The sequence below is a fragment of the Macrosteles quadrilineatus genome, unplaced genomic scaffold, assembly GCF_028750875.1.
Source record: "Macrosteles quadrilineatus isolate MER2022 unplaced genomic scaffold, UCM_ALF_1.0 Scaffold_5__1_contigs__length_97177068, whole genome shotgun sequence".
Lineage (NCBI taxonomy): Eukaryota > Metazoa > Arthropoda > Insecta > Hemiptera > Cicadellidae > Macrosteles > Macrosteles quadrilineatus.
Window position 1 is genome coordinate 7,144,344 of NW_026542598.1, and position 21,756 is coordinate 7,166,099.

The following is a 21,756-nucleotide window of genomic DNA, read 5'->3' on the forward strand; positions in this document are numbered from 1 at the left end:
CTGTTGTTCCCCTAACCAACGGGTTCACACCCTCTGCGCCAGTGGGGCGAAGGCCTGATGTTTATACCCGTGGGGCGGAGGCCCGATTGAAGCGGTGGGAGTGGGTGTCAGGAGGCGCCAATTGTTAGTGCACTTGATTAAATTGGTGGATAAAGAGGTAGTCGTCTAGCGCGCCGGGGGACAGAGTCGTTGAACTCTTGATGGACGTATTCAATCTCTAGGCATGTTGTCGTCCCTTTGTCCGTCGACCGTTACCCGTGTATTATCATTGCTAATACGGGTGGTCGGTGGTCTTCACAAGTGTCCACTTCCCACCTTGACCCTGACGTCTTTCTAGGAAGACATTCCTCCAGCTTCCATCCTAAACGTTCCTACAGGTTGGACTCGCTGAGTGATTGGAAGCCGGTTTGTGAATTGCTGACTATGATCGTTTTGTCTATGAAGTGGTCTCTCCACCAAATGCTATTACAAATTGACCCTGACTTCTTTCTAAGAATCCTTTAGCTTTCCATCCTTCAGGTTGAGGTTTCTAAGTAATTTAGTCTTGTGAATTTTGACTGGGTAAATATGTCTTGATAGTTTAGTCAATTTAGGAACTAAAAGACATTTTGACAAATTATAAATTCCATTCTAATCCTTGCAATATAATGCAATAATATAATGCAAATGACCTGAGTGATTTAATAATTTGTGAATTTTTTGAGCCTATCTTGTGTATTTTTGCTGGAAAACAACTCGAGTTAAATATGGCTTTTGATTAGTTTTTTTTTTTTTACTAAAATACTTAATTTCAAATTTACTTTTAACTTATTTATAGTACGTCATTTCTCCAGCTTCTAAAACACTTACCCGCAAATAAGGTTGGACCTCCCACAAATTAGTCTTACATTCAAATAGATTTTTGCCTCTTTCAAGTATGGTGTACAATGAGGATGGCAAATCTCATTTCTGCTTTGATTGAGTATTAAAAAAATACTATTGTTATAGTCTCACTATTTATATTTACCTCTAGTCTATTTTGAGGAGCCCCACCACAGCTTATCATTTTTCACAAATTAAGCTTTGCAAATTTTAATTAAACTCTCCTTCAGGTAGTTGTGGATTTATGGTGATAACAGATTAGGGAATGGTGGTGGCTTGAGAGAAGTGCCTATCTACGACAGGACCACGTGATATTGATTTTTGTGCTTTTCTCTATGAACTCATCTGGTATTGCGACTTAAAAAAATCCTTATCTTCCACAAGGATCCGATATATTAATAGGCAGACAGTACTTTGGCTGTTCCAACTAAATATAGTTTAACATTTTTAAATTTTTTCGATTTTTTTATTTTGTTTCATAAACTCTATCCCCCAACATTTTCCCTTGTTGTACTGTAGGTTCTTACACTTTATCATCAGAATAAATGTAGGCTCACTAGTTATAACATAGTTTTCCTTCGCCACTCCTCCCAATCGTGTATAGATTTAATCATATATAATATATATTCCTTATGTTTTCCCTTTCTCCGTCTAATCTTACACCTGTTGTGTGAACGTGAACCTAGATTTGTCATATTGCATTCGTTAACATTTTTCCAAACTTTTGTGCTTTTACGTCTTTGTCGTTCTAGTTCTACTTTTCCAGTTGTGAAACTACTCTTATCGATATTACAATATAGGTTTAATGATGTTATCCATCAAATGTTGATAGCGAGAGTATCTTCAAGAGAGTATTACTGTACCGGAGGTATGTGGTAAATCTTGACAAATGTGCCAAGAGCTTATGTTCATTCATTATCAACTGCGGAGAGATCTTTGGCTTAGTGAAGAAATTTGAGATTATACACTTGAAACATCTTCCTTACGAAATCATAAGAAAGTCTCATGTCCGTGTCACTTAAACTACTATGTTTATTGTCTGTAGAAAGCCAAATATATATTCTTTTTTATTTGATCGAGTAGTAAGCACAGGATAAACTTGTACCATTGACTATAAATGCTTGTACAGTTTGCTCCATCGAGTTTATTCAATAGTTGATTTTATTCTCATTTTAAAAAGCACTACACTATTGACTAAAATGCTGCATGCGGAATAATTATCTTAATGTCAATTGGCCACTTTTAATGGGGTATGTTTCACGCCTAGTATCAGTCGATTTTTTTGACATAAACTAATGTTTCTTTGAATTTCATTGTACATATTAACAGTGTATACGTTACTCTTTGGGTTTATACTATATGAGATCTAGTAGTCTGCAGATATAGCGTTATTTTTGGTGGTAACAACTATTTGAAAGTGAATAAATAACTCAAACATTACTGCTTTTTAAATTATTATTGGTTTATCCGCAAGATTTATAAATTCATATGAGTATGGTCGATCTTAAGTTAAACAAGGAGGTCATTTTTATACTGAAGACTCATATAAAAAGTTCGATGATAAACTAAAGATATACATTTTCTTATCACCTTTTTACATAAATTGGACGTCGAACACAACATTACTCGATATTAAACCGTAATTTAACCTAAGGAATCAAAAAGGTCTAAAAAAACAGTAAAACCCTATATACACTTTTTATTGCTTGTCATGTTCTACATACTAACACACTTAAAAGTTTTCATGACTGGAACAACAGATTTCGCCCCCTTCTTCGTTACATCCACCACGTGTATCACGCACAATCCCCCCCCCCTCTCTCTGCGGGTTCAAGGGGTTTATGATTGACAGCACTATTAGCACGATGTCGAGAGTTGCAATGCAATAGCATGATCGCGGGCAATGCTACCCTACTGCTATTGTGAGTGTTGTGACCCGACCACAATGTTACGCGATCTGAGAATGACTCATTGTCAACATATCAATCGCTGAGGATCAGATAGGCTGATTCAACAGCTTGAAACTTGTTGTAACTGAAGCGGTAGCGTCAAATGATTCTATTCGGGTAAATAAACCAAATATAGTTCAATTGTGCCAATTTTCGTGGGAAATGATTAGGAGTTTTGATTTATTTCCATTTCATTACTAGAAGTTCACTTTAGAGATTTAGCAGTGCCTGTATACCCTAAAGTATACAAACTATCTTAAAGAACAGATCCAGCCAGATTTCGTTTACCCCAAAGAGAACATAGCTGAACATAACCTATAACCTATAGCTGAACCTATTTATAAATCATGACCATATAGCACGATGTAAAAGCTCACTGCATTTTAATACTATTATAATCCACAAATTGTTATGCATGTAATTGATTGTAAAAATGGTGATTATGCCGTGAATAAATAAAAAAAAACTGAACGATCCCTAACTAAGTGTTCCACTGTTGTCCATCGTATGATCTATGATAGTTGATGGTAAGAATAAGAATATTTATGTTCCTTTTAACACCACAATGCATTTGGAACCTTCAATCTGCAACAGCAATGACAACAGACCAGCTACTACACAAATAAGGTTCAAAGTACATATAAATAAATAAGTAGGATCTTAAATGTAGCTTAAGAATACAAAAAGCAGCCCTTGCTGTCCGAATGATTGAAAATACCGTGTTTAAGAAATTTGCAAGTATTTTTATAAAGCTCCATCTGACGTTGGTTCAATTTAACAGTAAGTTGTTTTGTTCTAAAATCTGCTACAACGTGGAAAAAGCAAATGTTTTTATACAACATTTTCTTAAATCTTAAATGGCATTGTATCGCATAAAACGTGTTAAAATAAAATGGATTTCTCAAAATAAAAAATACCTCTTATTTAAACCTTTTTACAATTTCAATACATTTCTCATTCACAAAATCCCCACTTAATTCAATTAAAATCAATAAATCATATGTAGACTATTTTCAAATTAATCTTTTAAATTGATTTAAACCCTAGTCGCCAGTAAGCCTAAGTGTGCGCGAAGGAATTAAAACTAATTGGAACTGTTAATAATTTAGATTCAATGAAGCCGGCTTTCCCGCCAGCTCGTTCCCGCCTAATTGACAGCTAGTCCATATATTTAGACGTGTAATAAACACGTGCGAAGCTGCGAGGTGAGGTTAGGTTGAGATCAGCTGTTTGATCACGTGACGTGTCAGATGTTTACCGCCAGCTGTATAACAGCTGTTCCATTGTTGTCTTCACCTTGCTGTAATCAAGGACCCTACACTGTACACATTGCGTGTTATATGAGCCGCAAACTATTATGTGGTCGAGTGATTTGTCTCCTGTACCTGGCAAATAGAGAGATTAATTGGAAGGGCGCAACGGCCATATGTGCCAGTAGGAGTTGTACAGTGTCCGTTTATTAGACAAATACAGTTTGACCGAACTTGTAAGAAACATTAAAATTAGTGTACAGTAATATGTTCCATGTTTATATTTTGTTGTAAATAACGTTTATCCTAATTTTTAGTATAGAATATTCACGCATTTTTAATTTTTATGAAAAATCTGTTTGAATGGAAAGTTTTTTTAACCAACGTTTTGTTGATTTAACATAAACTTTTAACATTTAAATTGGAATCTGCAAAACGTATGCCGAATAAAAGTATCCAAAATATATTGTTAATAACTAATATTGTAATTTCCTGGGGGCTCATTTTGAGAAGTTCTCCCTCTATTTTTTTTTTCGATTTTAATAACAATTAATTGTATCGTTGTGTATACATTTAACTTAAATGATTTTCCGGTAAATTATATTTAAGGGGGCTCAAACTGTCCTGTGGTGTTTTTAACTACGGAAAACACTAGTTTTCATTGTTTATGAGAAATATTATGTTCACTATAAGGACTGGATACTATTTTTTAAATCTTTGTCTAGCGTCAAGATACCTAGAGTACTTTCATAGTCTCTAAAATAAGCTTAATCTTGATTTTTTACATAACTTCATGTTCATCATGATCTTGTATAGTATTTTTGAAGTCCCGTTCAACAATCCAGATCATCCCAGCTGGCTGTTGCAGAACAGCTGATTATGACACACCTGTACCTCTACAACAACGCAGCAATCATCTGTTGCGCACGCTCATGAGTAATTCATAAACAAATGTTGCTTTTTATGAGCTCTCGGTACCTTTGCAGGGGGTCGAGGTCTTGCGGTTAAAAGGTTTGTTGTGACTATAATAACTCACGACCCCCCTGCGCTGCACAGGATTATACAGTGTACTTTATAGTTGGAATATTTATACATGTAATTTGATTGGTTTGATTAGTTTCATTTCTGTGAGTCACGGTACATAAGTTGGTGTAACGGTTTCTAGTTTTGTAAGAGAAGTAATTTAAATTTGACAAGTATCTGTAATATCTTTGTAAACCTTTAACCTTTTCATTAAGGAACCCTCTAAAACTTAAGGGGAAACTTCACACGTACTATTTAACAAGTATACACGTGGATCGTCGGATCGATATCATGAGTTAGAAGAGTAATTTAAATCAATATCCTGCATGTAGATTGAATTACATCCTGGTTGGTCTGAAAATTTTATATAAAAATTTGGAACTTAGAATGTTTGCAGTAATCAGCTGCTTCCAAAACCACAATACTGAATTAGATGGTTGTAATAGCAGCTTTTTTTTCTAAATTGAAATATTATCCGTCAAACTTTACCTAAAGACATCAAAATGAGTCGAAAGATTTGGAATAATTTAAGTCACGAAACAACTGCAACTTCCCATCACGTGAGTTTAGCTCATGTAAATTGTGCTTTTATTTGAATTTCGATAAATTTTATGTTGTACATTCACAATCAAGTATTGAAATTAGGAGTTGTAACCATGTTCGATTACCGATAAGGTACAAATTGACCATCGATTTCGAGCAACATCTAGTTGTAACCAAGGCCTGTATCAGCTGACAAGCCTCAGCTCGTGTTAAATATTCATAAATGGGCCTCGCCTACAGCCGGTTATGTTTGTAATGAGGTTTTATTAAAATCAAGCTCCAGTTTACATTCTAATAGACTACCAGCATCAACCGCCCACGGTGTCCACCTGCATTCCGATCTAGTTGCATACAATTACCACTATACATTCCTATGTAGTATATACCTGAGTATTGTCTGTCGTATAGATTGTTTAAGTTGAAAACAGTCTACAACTCCTCAGAGTTAACGACTGGTCAGAGTTGTAGAGTTCACTTAACAATCAAAAGATCGCCTAGCTATTAGAACTAAACTTACAACGAAGTTCTCATCTTACATTCATATTTGAGTGAAAATACGCCTCCGTTGGACCCTAACTCATGAAATAGATTTGATTTAGCTGTTTCAAAACAAACTGTTATTGTTTTTACTTTTCTTTGTTTACACTTATTTATTTAGCAATAAATGCAGTGAAATTGAAATAGAGGATAGGTGTGACGATTTATGTGTACTGTGAATTTTATTGGATATTATCGTTTTATTTTAGGTCGTTTCTATTCAGACCTACTGGAAATGGTGTATAGTAGTTCTATTGTGGTGATAATAATTATTGAAGAGGCAGGTATGCTATGGAAGGTGGTATCGTTGACTAGGTCTATACACTTCTCAATTGACTATTACCACATAGAGGTGGCTGTGCTATTAATTACTCTCTCTACTGTAGGCTACTTATAATCAGTGTGCTTCTGTGTGAATCGGCTACAAATCTCACTTCAACGCTTTTCACATCGTAAAAATTGCAGAATTGCTGTTTTATTGTAAAATTATCGGATTTAAAATGCATATCGTATAGGCCTATGATGGAATAAAAACATATTTGGTCACACAACATTTGTTTACAAGATGATTTTTCACATTAAAACTGCAAGAAACTTTGTCTTAATATGTGTAAACTAGCTGATCTGAATTGTACACGCTTTTAACTGACTACTGAATTCCCGTACGTAGGACGGGCTAACACCTCGTTAGAGGTAAAATCTCAAATAGGCTGATGTTTGCTTAAAAACATAATCAGTTATAATATTTTCTGTGCGTACTAGCAATGCAATAATATTGCATACATATTGCAAATTGCTCAATCAGTCGTGGGTCTTTTTACTCTTGAACAAAATATATCTTTAAGTAACCATTCTACAATTCTAAACTTAAACTCCTTGACTGTCGTCATCTTACCATCCTCATGTGATTCAAAAAGTTGTCGTTCATCTTTCTCGTGATGTTCCAGTCCCGTGAGCTGAAACTACTGGACTGAGGCTGTTTTAGGACTTTGTAAAAATCATCTTTTAGGATGATTCAACATACTTCACTTCTCAATTTCAAAACCTACATAAAATCACTCCACTACTGACCCAGAAATGCAGAACTACTCCGGACCACCCTGCTTTCACAATAATGACTGGTGTAGCGTGTAACTCAAGTTTTGTCATATCAGCACCGTGGCGCAGCTTGACAATAGTATCTCGGTGTCTGGAATCATTCAATAACGTTATCCTCAGTCTGAGCCAGGCCTTAGGCCAGTGGGTATCGCCACATCACCGCAAATTACAGGGATCAGGCCGTGTGTGTTCAGGTGTTACGGAGTTAGGCCTCAGGCCTGCACGGCTGAATGCCAAGTGTGCTGAGTTCTGCGTTGAGGAGGTACTCAGTCAGGCATGGGGATTGATGGTTTATACGAGTTGGATTGTATGGGTGGTTAGTTAGCTTCTGGTCTAGATCGAGTCCAGTCTTAATATTATTAGTGTAAGTCAAAAAGTAGACTCTGTTTGATTTGTATATGTTTCAAAAGAGAAAACTGAGCCAAACACTCAATCATCATTAGGATTTTAACAATTGATCCTATAAAAATCCAATCATAGACAGTAACAAAACTACTAACCACAAAATATTACAGATTTACTATTTTACAGCAATATGATAAGCAATGATTTCCTCACTGCATCTAAGTGGGTGGTGTTTTTTGCCACTTCTAGTGCTGTGTGTTGTAGTCAAAGCTACTAACCACAAAATATTACATGATGTTAAAATGTGTAATTGACAGATATACTATTTTTACAGAAATATAAATAAGCAATGATTTCCTCACTACATCTAAGTGGGTTATGTTTTTATTTGCCACTTCTAGTGCTGTGTTTTTGTTTGTTTTGACAACTGTGTTTGTGTTCCAGTGAGGACCGAAGTGATTCTGCCGCCTCGCTGCATCGCCGAAGTCTCAGAGAAACTGCTCATGTCCGGTATATACCTGCCTGGTGAGTAAATTACATTTCCACCAATGAAAGTCCAATTGTAAAAGTTCACCGTTTAAGATCATATTGAACTGCAAGTATGTCAAGCTCCAGAATAATACGCTGTCACTAAACAGTATAACTCAGTGCATAACTACTTGAACCTCATAAGCAACTCTGTTATGGGAAGATTTATTTTTGTCAGGTTCTACCCATGATACCCTGCTCACATAAACTTGCAAAATACGCCTTTTTCAAACCATTGTCTATTTATCCACCAAGATCATATCTTCGGGAAATCTAAATAACACAAATATTCTTGGTACCTCCCAATACCACATGTCAACACAACAAACAGCGCCAGGGGACAAAGCAGGTTGCGTTCTAATTGTAGACTGCAGATAGGATGTGGGATGACCCCAGATGCTGATCATACTTGCAAATCGCGGGAACAAGGAACAGCGGAACAAGGGTTAGCCGGGAACAGTGGATCTGAGGTCACCTTAACATGTGCGCTCGCCAAACGTCGTGCCTCTCTGCTCTACTGTACTTACTCTCTGTCCTCGTTCGACCCAGTTGATCTTTTCTCAGGGTCAAACAGACTGAAAGAGAGTCTTTGTATTACACACGCTATTTACAGCTGTTTCATATGTACTGAAATAGGTTTAGCGTTTGCTTAAAGTTTGGCTTTTCACCTCTCTGAATAATAATTTTGAATATATTAATTGATTAAACCTTTCTATTTTTGAAAGTTTTACTTCCAAAACTATTTTGTATAGAAAAGTACAAGTTTATTACAAAGTAAACCGGTTCTGTTGCTTTATTAACAATACATAAACATTGAACACAAGTCGTAAGTTCCCTACTATTTTAGTTTCATATAAATTCAATACATTTGATTACTGCTGGTACATGCATCCTCGTACTACTCACAATGCTGACATCAGCCATTAAATATCAAAACATGTTCCGCCTTTTACTAGCAGACGTAAACGTTGCACTGGGATGCAATCAACCTCAACCCACAATATCTTCTGATAGTAAAAGTTATAATAAAGCCGAGAGAAAGTGGAAACGGAAAGTTGGCAAAAGTAAAAACAAACATTAGTGGTAACACAGGGAATGCGGTGGTCGAGATGCAGTCGAGACCTACATGCAGCCTTGGAGGCCAAGAGTAGGGAAATTAGCGGGAAAAGTGACGTTTAGCAACTAAAACCCCCGCGAATCTGCGGTGTCGTGAGACGAAAGTGGCAACGAAAGTAAGAGCGACGATTAGCTAACTCATCAGGTGCGATAGTAGAGCAACACAGGTGGGTGACCTGGCAATTGGAGACCTCAGACTTGTCGTGACTGCGTCATGGAATGTCTGGGAAAAGGGTTCTGTGTGGCAGGGGATTGCCCAACTCCGCGCAGTGGTCAAATTTAATCCGAGGAAAAGTTTTATGGCCCCCGAAGGGTTCAGCCCAACTCCGCGCGGTGGTCACTTTTAGTGTCAAGTCTAACTCCGCGCGGTGGCCACTCTTAATATCTACGGTAGTTGTTTTGGAAAAGTTTTTACCAAAACAAAGGCTACAGAACATTTGCATGGACGTGAGTTGAAGTTTCAAAAAGAGTGCTGCTGTTATTAAAATAATACCCCCGCCGCAGCAAAACTGCAGACTAAGCAAACTTCCATTTGCCTGATTGCATTACCAGTAAAATATATCTTTCATAATATACTATTTATTCCCTTTTTAAATAGCATTAGTTTAATGAGTGCACATAGGTTTGCTGCAAGAGGCAGGGTAATAAGTGTTTTTTTTTTTGTGAAATGACAATAGTTGTGTGTAAAATAAATGCATTTATTTCCAAATTTAATCAAAGTACGCTCCTTTCACAGGAAATTACAACGATTTACTTATTCTCCATAAGAATAACATGGGAATTATAAAATTAAAATTTGTTGGCATTTTTTCTGTAACCATTATGGCGCATAATAACACTTCGATATACTAAATTATTTGTCTTTAAGCTCTTCAAATTGCTTTCAAAAGAAATTGCAAAAATGTATGCTCTTGGGGTAAAAATTGGGAAAACTCGATTTTTCCATAAACTGCAGTTTCCATGGTCCGATCGTGCTGGTTCGTGAATTCGTTCAAATAAATGTTGGTTTGACGTTCATATAAATTTTAATCAAAATTGGATCATTTTTGCTCGAATTATCGTGCTAACGGACATATATATATATTTATATGAATTCGAAAGGATGGTGTTTTCGGCATTTGGAACATAAGAGCGAAAAATTAAATCAGTGGGTCCCAGGTCTTACCATAATACCTACGGTAATAACTTATTCCCTGTATGGGAAATTCGCTAAAACGTTGGTCTGGGTCTGGCTTCAATGAAAATCCTCTTCATAGACGTCAAATTCGCCATTTAATAAGACGTAAAAGAAATATTTTAGCTTATTGTACAAGCAAAATTATAGATTCACAACAGGAGGTGAAACTTAAAAACCACTATGTAAGAAGTTCAAAAAGTCCGTGCGAAGAGTGGATACGTATGAAAGTTTCTGAAATTCACAGTTCAAAATTATTTAATATGCTAATACATCTTATTAACGATTTCATGAGCTTTACGTTACACTTGTGTGCTGTGATCACGGATTTTACCTGTTTATACAGCAATATACTGCAAATTTGCTGTAATCTATTTTTTTGTAAACAAAATTAGCTCTGCATCTAAAAGTGGCTACAATGGACTTTTAAAAAAATAACAAAACTTAATAATCTCTTCCAATAACATTTAACAAAGGAAACATTTAAAAATTCTTTTTGTAATCAAATTTAAAGTATAAGTTTGTTTTTGGGGTGTGACAATAATGTGATTTAGTTTTCCTGGAAAATTAATAAGATATTACTTACCGGTACTGTGATTTTTAAAATATTTATAATTGTAAGTTACAATGTTTTACTAAGGTTAATATTGCTTCGCATTTTAAAGCTTATAATTATTGTTTATTTTAAATTTAAAATATTAATTTAAATTTATTAAGGTTTGAAATAAGTGTAACTTTTGTAAATTTGTAAATGATTTTACCAATACAATTTTAGTAGGCTAATAATTTGTATTTTATTTTTAGTCCAGATATTTAAATGGATTGTTCTTTTTTTGTTGTTTGTTTTGTAAATAATATACACGATGTTTATGTTAACGATGATTAATTTGATGCAAATCTGTGTTATAGGACTCTTATTAATGTTTGATCAAAACCACCAATTTTGGCTCACTTGCCTTGAACATTTTGTACGTAGAGTAATTAAATATAAAGTCAATTTTGAAGTCTGAAGTTTTATTAAAATTCATATACTGCTTTAAGTATTGATATATAATAATTTTGTATTGCAAGTCATAAAAAAATAGACGTTTGTCAGCCATTTTTTCCAATTTGAGGAGTGTAGCTAACTGTTGTATGAAACAGAGATTACAGCTAATTTGTTATAGCAATCTGCGGTTGTATACAAAACTAATATTGAACTTGGTACTAAAGTTCAGAGAGCTCAAAGCCCAGTAATATGAATGATTGACTATTGTAGAATTTGGAACGTATAAATTCACAGTCACTCTTTCTCACGGACTTTTTAAAACTCCTTATATTAGTGGTTTTTAAGCTTCATCTCCTGTTTTAGGTATATCTTATCCCTTTTCCTTTCCTATAAATGATAAACATAACATAACGTATAACACAATTTCAAAGTTCAAACACCAACTCTCAGCCGTCAGGGCTGTGAGAGCCAAAATTGACCACTGCGCGGAGTTGGACATGTGCTGCGCATCGATATATAACTACTACTGGATTGCTGGCTGAGCTCGCTAGCCCGAGCCGAAATCAGTGGTTGCGTTCTGCACTTGAAGGCGTCGGGTAGGGGCAAGAAAGGGGCAAGAAACCCGCACGGTGCTTGGGTTTTACATCGAACTGACGCTGTGATAGCATTTGTTTACCGTATTTTAACTATTGATTCACGAAAAATGTTCATCGGGGGATATTTTGACTCACTTATATAGTTATATTAAAAACCGAAAGTATATAAGTTAGTAATCAATTAATTGCTATACAGTACAACGTGTATTTACATTATTATAAAGTTGGGCGATAACATAGTATTTGTATTAAAAAAAATTGCTTTGATGGTTTGGGTTGGGGGTTTTATAAAAAGGTTGATAAATTAAACAATAAAAATACAGCAACACAGTTGTATAAAAACCATTTACTGTATTTGAATACAGTACCACACAGAAGTAGCCTACATTTCACGCATGATTAAAAAGTACTAATTTTGTTAGCTTTTGAGGAATATCAAATTTTGACAGTGCAATGGTTTACTCTTTAGCATGACTGTAGCAAATTATTTCAAAAAACAAATTTCCGATTAATTTTATCAGCTTAATTTCGTGTGTGTCCTCTGCAAAGTCAACGTTAAACATATAGGTGTAGCTACTTAAATTGCATTCGTCAGCTGTCAAAAGACTAACACATTCTTCACATGTTACTGTAGGTACCTAATATTTTTTCTAACAATAAAACCAGACATATAATATAATACATTATTCTTGTAGTATGATCCAGTTTCCGCAGATACCACTCTTTGAAAGTCAATTACATCGCTTTCTTCACAGTCATCAATATCGCAATTAACAATTGTCTTTGTCTCTGTATTTGTATGCCTTAGGACTGTAAAATAGACAGTGAGTGCAAATTCTTTAATTTTTTCTGAATACACGGTCCTGAATTTACTGGTGTTACTATTTTTCATAGAATGAGCAATTAAATCTAACGGAAATCCTGAAAACTTTTCCTCTGAAAACTGAAACCTCTATTAACCTATCAGGTGCTTTAAGTTTTTTTCTTAAACTCTACAATCATTTCACGCATGGATTTTATCCTAGCATCTCTTCTGTTTAGCCGCGGTAGAAGAATTTTGACCTTCCGTCTCAGAAAAGAGATAGCTCCTATCCATTATATTTGTCCATTTAAAAATACTTCCAATTCAACACCTGTTCTTTTATAAAGTATTAAGACTTTTTTTATATTCGAAGTGGGAATAATGGAACAAACAATCTTTCATACAACACAAGAAGCAACAGTCAAAGATTATTTAGATTGCCCAAAGTAAACAAATCAATATTTTGACAGTCTTATCAGTACAGTGGACCAAAATATTTCAAACAATTACCTCACGATATCAAAAGCAGTGCAAATTTAAAGTCATTTTCTATTCAAATAAAAAAGTGGTTAATTGAGACGCCAAATATAGATTTTTAAAATAGTGTTGTAACATAAAGATTTTTTTTATAAATCTTTGCAAATTTAACTTTTTTTATTGTAATTATTAAATCTGCATATCTTGTTTTAAATTGTCGATTTACATGATTTTATACTGCTTATATAGGATTCATTTTTTAACATATTTTTATTGTAAATATCTATTATTGTAATACTATTGTTATTTTGTTTAATTTAACAACTGTCATCAAGACGCCACAGAGAGCGGCAAGGTGTTTTTCATGTGTGGACTGGTCTGAAAGTTTATAGAATGTACTTTATATTGTTAATTTTTATTGATCATTGTCACATTAACTGGATGCTGTGGCAACGTAATTCCAAGTTTTTATTTCATTTGTATGTAATGTAATTATGGTGAAATAAATCATTATTTCATATTTCATTAGTTCATACATTGCTAATCAAACTACCACGTGACAGTGCTATCCGTCCACTAATAACTGGCAGGATGATTCATTCACAGGTGGTTTACTTTTGCTTCTTCATATATGACCTCGAATTGTAAAAAAAAACTATTATAGATTTGGCGGGGTTGCTAGTGGCGGAATAATTTTTTGGCGGGATAGTTCGTTGGCGGGAATAGCAGCGGGCGGCGGCGCGAGTTGCTGTTTTGCCCCTACCGGGCGCCTGCAACACCGCGATACGTCCCGCCACTCATACCTGTACGTGACCGAATTTCTCTACACAGCTCTTATGGACAGCGCGCAATCCAGTAGTAGTTATATATCGATGGTGCTGCGAGGGATCCGAAGTGACCACTGCGCGGAGTTGGACAGTCGGTTTTGACAGATTCCTGACCACTGCGCGGAGTTGGGATAAGCCCGTGTGGCACAGTGTATTTGTGAGTAGGCTCTGTTTAGTATGTTTGCTGCGATGGAGCGTCTCTACGATGAATGATGCTTGCTACAGGGCTTCTGTAAGAGTATATGTTAGAATCCATCATTATGACGAGGTCTGATTTTTGACATGACGTCACTTTGACTCTGTACAGCTGCGACAGAGCCTTTGTATGACAGTTCGTTTGACACAAGACATCTGTATGTCTTCGACAGGGCATCACTATAACATCGAAATTCTGCGAGGGTTCTGTCCGTGTTGTTCTGTTCTGGACGTAGTAATCAGCGACAGGGTTCTTGTGTGTCGACTATATACTAGATAGATAAAATAACAAACATTATGGTATGCAGGTTGAAAAATATTTGCAAACGCCGATCATTGTGGATATTGGAATTCACTAAACGTAACTTCACTGCGTCCCAATTCCCAAATGTACAGCTCGGCCAAAACTTCTGTGCGCGTGGACGGGTCGCTACTAGCCAAACTAAAACATACGGGCACCGGCTATTGGCAGTGCTGGGGGTAGTGGTGAGTGAGTAGCAAGACACAAATGTTTTCACAAAAGTACCCCCGCCAACCCCCTCGCCTAGACTCAACCAGATCTGGTCGCGCGCACGGAAACTTTGGCCGACCTGTACATCAGTTAATCTGTTCGAAAGCATAGAGTTTTGGAGATGCAGCAGGAAAGGTCACGGAATCAGAAGTATAAATCTTAACTGCATCATTCGTCGCGCATTCAAATCTGCGGAGGTTTTAAACCTCTTCGTGCGTCCTTAATTAACAATGTAGGCGTAAGGTCATGAAATTGAACTCAGAAGTTGAGCCCTTAAAATCATGGAATTCATGTCAGCTGCTTTGCCTCATGAGGAAGCGTCCCAAATTCAAGCAGTTACTGAAGTGATTTATTCTCTCTTTACATCCAAGTTTTTGCAATATTGTTAAATCATTTTGAAAATATAAGGTTTTTTCCTTAGGAAGTCGTGATGAAATATGAACCAAATAAATTATCTTAATACATAGTGATACTTATAAGTTCTCCGCTTCGGTTCGGCGGCCTCGGTCAGCTAGCGGTGCCGCAACGCCTTCATACCCGCTTGTGTTCTGGCCATTGAACAGACGTACGTAATTTGGATAATTTTTCCATCGCAATTAAAACGCGTCTTTATGCAACAAGAATCTAGAGTATAATATTTGAACGCAAACTAGAAACATGGTGGCTGTTCATACTTCATAGGTAGCATTTGTGATTTATCAAGGATAATTCGTCGTAAATAGTAGCATTGTGTGGAATTGTGTTGTGGAATATAATTAAGGTTGGTGAATTATAGTACTTTGTTCATTTACAAACTGTAGTCAAAGTGCTATCAGCTAGTGAAAGCTCATGATGATAGAAAAAGTTACTTGCCAAATTTTGTTTTATATAACAATCTTGAATATTTAACAATATGTAAGTTTTGGTATACGGTTCATAAGTATTTCAGTTCTAATTCAGTTAAGTGTGCAGTACTGTTCGCATACCTGGTTGCAATTATTATCAGTTTTTGATTAAATTAATTTAATTTGTGTTGCTCAATAAGTAATATGACAAACGTAGGGTTCAGACCATTTTCGTAGACTTTAAATGCGTATGCTACCAATGAGTGGATGCAACTACAATTTAGAACAAAAGCAATATGATTCACAGTAAATGCATAACTAAACACATTTAATAGTATGCATACCAGACTAAACTCGTAAAATGTATTTTTCCAGTATTGTCCTGTAATTTTAATAACACATTTTAAATCATTTACTCTTATTATTTCTCTTCAACTTATGTCAAAATTCTTTTACACGAAATCATACCCCCAACTACATAAGTGTTTTACTTTTACTCCACTACAAGCACGCCAGGCTCAAGTTATTTCTAGCCTTGCATTATGTTGCCCATAATGTGATCTATTAAATTTTCCCATGGTGAAACTGAAGACGGAAGCGAATCGAATCGTGATCAGATGCGATGATAGATCCATTCCCGAACGTGGTTGAAAGGTAGGGACGGTGATTTCTATTTGATGGTAGGCCTAGGATCTGTCCGCCTAGATTTGGGTTTTGATGTGAAGGCTCGACACCTGTTAGGTTCGGGAATGTTTTTGGAGAGAATGAAACTGCTAACCGCTGGTTGAGGTGTCAAAACAGGTCGTTAAACAAAATACGCCTTGATGTGGCACACACTTTCGGCGCAACCTGTTGGATACGCTAAACGTAGGTTCCGTACTAACGGTTATGGGTTATAAATATCTTGAGTTATTTGATAGGGGTGTTTAAAAATGCGATGTAGGCCTACCAAACAGCAAAAAGGAGAAGTAAGGTGGATTTTTATTAGAATTAATTATATCATGTAACTGTTTGAAAAATCTTTAGTAGGAGTGCTGAAAATCTTGGTTGAACAGTATAAACATTTCAGAAATGCTTTCACTTGACGTAAATATGTTGATTTTAACAATAGAATTATCACTTTAGCCTCGTTTTGTCGATGTATTGCGGCAGCCAAATTGGTGTATATTTATTTGTCAGTGACAATTCAATACAGGATTGTGTTCAAGGGTATATATAATAAAAATACAGTTAACTATTGCTGTCGTGATAACAAAAGTAATGAAATCGATAAGAAACTTTTTGAACACTAATGCAAAAGTATAGTTCTTCTGCCTTGGCGTAATTTATTTCCGGATTCCGGATGAGTACTATCAATGTAGTTTCTTATTAGAATATAATTTGTTTTAATGTATTTTGGAATGAGTTAAATGGGGAATGATTGCTAAAGCACACCTTGTCAAACAATAGTTTAGTAGTTGGTGGTAGATTTTATACCTGTGTTTCGCGGGTTACTCCGCTATCATCACACAAGGGCCATCTAGGTGTTGTCGGAGAAAGATAAATTTGATCACAGTTACACGTAAAGCAGAATTGTGAGTAAATCAAAAGAAAATGTTGTGCAACTTACACTTGTGGTTTTCTTCATTTTACCGTGCACAATCAAAATTGCTGATTCCTTTCTAAGTCTACTATTTAACACATCACTACGCAAACTCACAAGAACTTTCTGTTTCACCTGCTACAAATCTCTTCAAAATACCACACGTGTGTCAATTTCAGTATAAAATATGGACAGATACTTTCCCAAACTATTTATCAACTGGAGTTTCAGATAAATTAACCTTTCAGATTTAACGTGGCGAGATCGTGCGACTGGAACGTGCGATTCTAATGAGCTCGTCACTTGAGCAAAGCTCTTTCCCCAATCAGACCTCTTGGGGGTTCTCTGAGCAAAGCTCTTTCCCCAACCACATCTCTGTGGCGAATACTTCCACCATTCGACTAACCACCGAACGGAGAATTATAGGTCCACTTCGTCCGGTCCTCTCCTCCACCCTTTCCATTTTACGTCCATCAAGTACTTTATGCCTCGACATCCCGTAACCCAGATATCCATGGCTGTATCGATTTCTCGCTTTCAAAACTCACCCAAAACGGTCATACGTCATGTGATGGCGGGGCCTAACAAGGCAAGTTGCCTCGGCTCGATTAATTTACAGGTCCAACTGCTAATTGGTTGACTGGCCTGAGGTAACCAAACTAACTGATTGGGGAGATTTATCAAGGGGAAACTCAATTAGAAATTACTTGGTACACGATTGCTTCTTAGTCTTCAAGACTGGTAGCAATCTTTTCGAAACATTTTTCGGCAAACTAGCTTTAGTGCTCCTAAACAGTTTAATTGGCATTTTTTAAGTTTAACGTGACGCAACAATTGTACGTACTCTTCGAGGAATGGACGTGCCTTTACCATGTAGTTCAGATTGTTTAGCCCAATTAATTTTAGCAATGAGGTGTCCTCAATATGCAAATATTTATACTTCACATTAAAAACAAATTAACGAAATAATGACGAGCAAATGTTTTAAAAGTAGTCACAACATTGTAGCAAAATAACCTAACATTTATACGACGCCGACTCTACAATTAAGCGTATTTTAAGGCGGTGAGGAGTGAAAGATGAGTGTTAAATGAATAGGATAAGGAGCATTTATTTAGCCCAATGATCAAGGACGGCTAGCTACCGGACGAAAAATAAAAAAAACTATCCTTCGACATTTTTCGAGGATGAACCAGTATCTTTCAATTGGTATTTGGCCACTATATAGACTCGCAGCCGCAGCCTAAAATTGTATCGATTTCCCCTTTACCAAATTTACACAAACAACCAACATGTGTGGATGCAGAGGTGCCCAGTGGAATTTCCCACAACTACTGCCTTGGTCGTAGCTCTAGTGGCACCTGAGGGACATACTGATGCAAATGAGCCTCAGTCGAGATGAGACGGCCTTTTGTCCGTCAAATCTCGTCGTTAGGAGGGCATTCCGCCAAACAATGCCGTATTGTCGGTGAGTCATACGCAGTGCCATTCAGGTGCCGACATTCCGCCCGGCTCGGAGTGATAGGCCTACTTGTGTCCCAGAAAAGTAGTTCTCAGTTTGCGTTCTGTCCTGTGTTTTCGATACTGTTTTAATACATTACACCGAAAAATGAGTTTGAATTAAGTACGTTACTTATTTTATTTGGTATCCAACCACTGGATAGCAGAGTGGATTATAACTATTACTAATCAATACGTGATTACCTCTAATCCATATGTATATTGTGTACACTAATTGATTTTTCAATTTAATAATTACAAAGGGGGGAAGCGTAGGCTATATTAGACAGCTGTCCAAATCCTCCTTGTGTGGATAGCAGGCGATGTAACACATACCTCTTCGATGTACGAGTCTCTAACTACTAATTTTGGTAGTTTCATCTTTAGTACTTAAGAATGCTTTTTTTTAGTAGCACTTTTCATGCGCTCTTGGGTTGTAAATTAACGGTTTTTATTACGTGTCAAATATTAACTAGGAACACCCATTGCGTTTTCCTTTTTATCACAAGTTACGGAATCCGTCATTGATTCATAAAACCTACCTCAATTGAAATCTCAAACCTATATACTTTTGACTTTTAATCTAAACGACTCCAACAGCTTAAGAACTCACATTTCACACTGGAGTTGAAACCCCAGTAAGGTCAACTACTACTACCATTGACTATAGGTTCCTTGGCTAAAGGGTTCCTCTGTGTGTTGCAGGTGTCCACGACGTGGACGGCAGGTCTGTGGTGGTGTATGACGCCGCCGTGGTCAGAAGAGCAGCCTTGTCACATACAGATATTGCAAGGGTGGTCCTCTACTACAGCACACTTCCTGTCAGGTCAGTGACTAGAGGAGGATACACGCTTAAACCGTATTTCTTTTCCTGGGGCGCTCCGGAATTGTTTTTCACATTACTTCGGGCTAGACCTAGGGGTTACGGCATTATCACTTAAATTGGTGATTTGGCGGGTTTTGAACCCGGGGCCCCAGGAACCGGAGTCCCACTTTCTAACCACTATACCAGCTAGTCCCCTGCTTTAACTGTATTACCACTCATAGAAGTAGACATTACAATCTCACGTTTAAGTTGTATCCAGTTTTTAGAATAAATTAAAGTTACATTGGTATACATACAGAGTGTGTTGATGTCAGTTAATGATTTCTGTCCACGCCAAAGTTTTGACCAACCTACAACTTATTGTATATGTAGTAAAACTCATGTAATCCTTAAAAATGTCAAATCAGCGTGTACCCCGATGGCAAATGTTGTGGTCTTAGTGGTTCAAAACCCACCTTAGATTTAGATCCATTCATGAAAAAGGTACTAAGAGAAATATCTCTGTAATTTAGTTCTATCCCCGCAATAAACCCCGAGAATTATGTTTAAATAGATGGAACAGTGATTTTAACAGTTATAGGCTATGCACATTTATATTATTTTACCAAATTAACTTCTGTGCTATGACTAAGGAATTATTTCTGTACATTTAAGGTAGTCCTACTTGGGTGGTAAGTATTACAAACATCCTGTTTACATGGAAATCGAAGAACACATACCGTTAGTTCCCTTACAGAATGGTCAGTAATTGTTCTTTTGCGTCTTTCACTTGTGCGGTTTCGCCACATCCCGCATGCCACGCACATTACCACTAAAAGTTGTATGTACCGTTATTAATTTGTTCCTTCTTGTGGATAAATTATTCTGCATTAACTCTGTCTCAGGTTTCTCGTAACACACCATACTTGCATTAAAGTAGATTCATTGAACAAATTATCAATTTGTGCATTGTACTTTAACAAATATATTTCAATTTTTAATAAAAGAGTGGTGTGTTTTAAAATGGTAGAGCATAATGATAAAATTTGCTTTATTCGTAGCATATTTAGCAAATAAAATACCGATATATCTGGAGAAATCTTCAATAAAATTAGCAATGTGTATCTTCAAGTTATTACAACAACACTTACCACAGCTTCGCCTTCAGATGTGTAGTCATCAGATTGTAGACAACGTAGATGATTAAATCAGGTTCTATCTGTATAATGAATATGATTTTTATGGCAAATATGTATGATTATTGAATGCCATTTCACTCTTGTTGCTGACTTAATATAAATTCCCTCATACAGAATTACATTATACAGTTAAGAAAATCTCAACTAATTCGGAAAACAACATTTTAATTCCAAACGACTATCTTTCCTTGTGTTGTACACTTACGTACGTAAGTCAAATATATTGATTTCCACACATCCACGGCCCTATTAGCGCAGTGTTTTCCCACGGTGATGCGCAGTGCGGGAGTCTGCGCGTTTCACTGTCCAGTAAGGAGCCGGCGCGCCGTATTGATGCGTAGTGTCAGTGATGCATCAGACAACGTGGACTCTATTACCCACACTATTTGCTATACACTTTCTACCCGCGTCCGCTCACGGATCGGTCATTTGACCTCGCGTCAAAGTCAATGTCAATGATGTAGGTGTGAAATCGTCCACGTAATGCTATGCTTCACTCGCTATTTACCTATTTGCCACTTTCCATTTCTAAACAATCCCCGTCGGTTTCTCCCACACATTGTTTCTTATCTCTTATCGTCTGGTTGATGAAAGACCAATTGCTTATTTGTCAGGTCGCGGTGCTCTTCAGTGTTGCCGTGGTTGCTAAACCCGGCATTGTTTTGATACAATGATAAGATCGGTGCATTGTTCTAAGGACACTTGTCCAGATTGAATGCTCGCTGAATCTGTGCCAATGACATGTCCCGTCCATGGCTGTTTGGTCCGAGATACCAGCTCTGTGCTTGTTCACTCATAGTGGTTTGAACAACTATTTTTTTTCTGCAAAGATGTATGTAATTGGTGTGGTTATCGTACAATGATTACCGTTTAGGAAATGTATAGTTTTGCCAAGAAAGTAATTGGTGCAGACTGATTTTAAACCTTGTAGTCCAACCAAAATTTTAATTTAAAACTCCCAAACAAAACAGTCCACAGGAAATAAGCAATTATTAAGCTATACATTATACCGTATCAGTTTCGAAA

General features: G+C 36.5%; 1 protein-coding gene across 3 annotated transcripts in view; it reads left to right on the forward strand.

Moving 5' to 3' along the window:
• LOC128993840 (pleckstrin homology domain-containing family G member 4B-like) overlaps positions 1-21,756 on the forward strand; it is a 434,838-nt gene that overhangs the window by 305,056 nt on the left and 108,026 nt on the right. For all 3 annotated transcript variants that reach the window (XM_054417888.1, XM_054417889.1, XM_054417890.1), the window contains exons 6-7: positions 8,051-8,131; positions 19,432-19,552. In XM_054417888.1, coding sequence (XP_054273863.1) covers positions 8,051-8,131; positions 19,432-19,552 — 202 coding nt within the window. The remainder of the gene's footprint in view (positions 1-8,050; positions 8,132-19,431; positions 19,553-21,756) is intronic.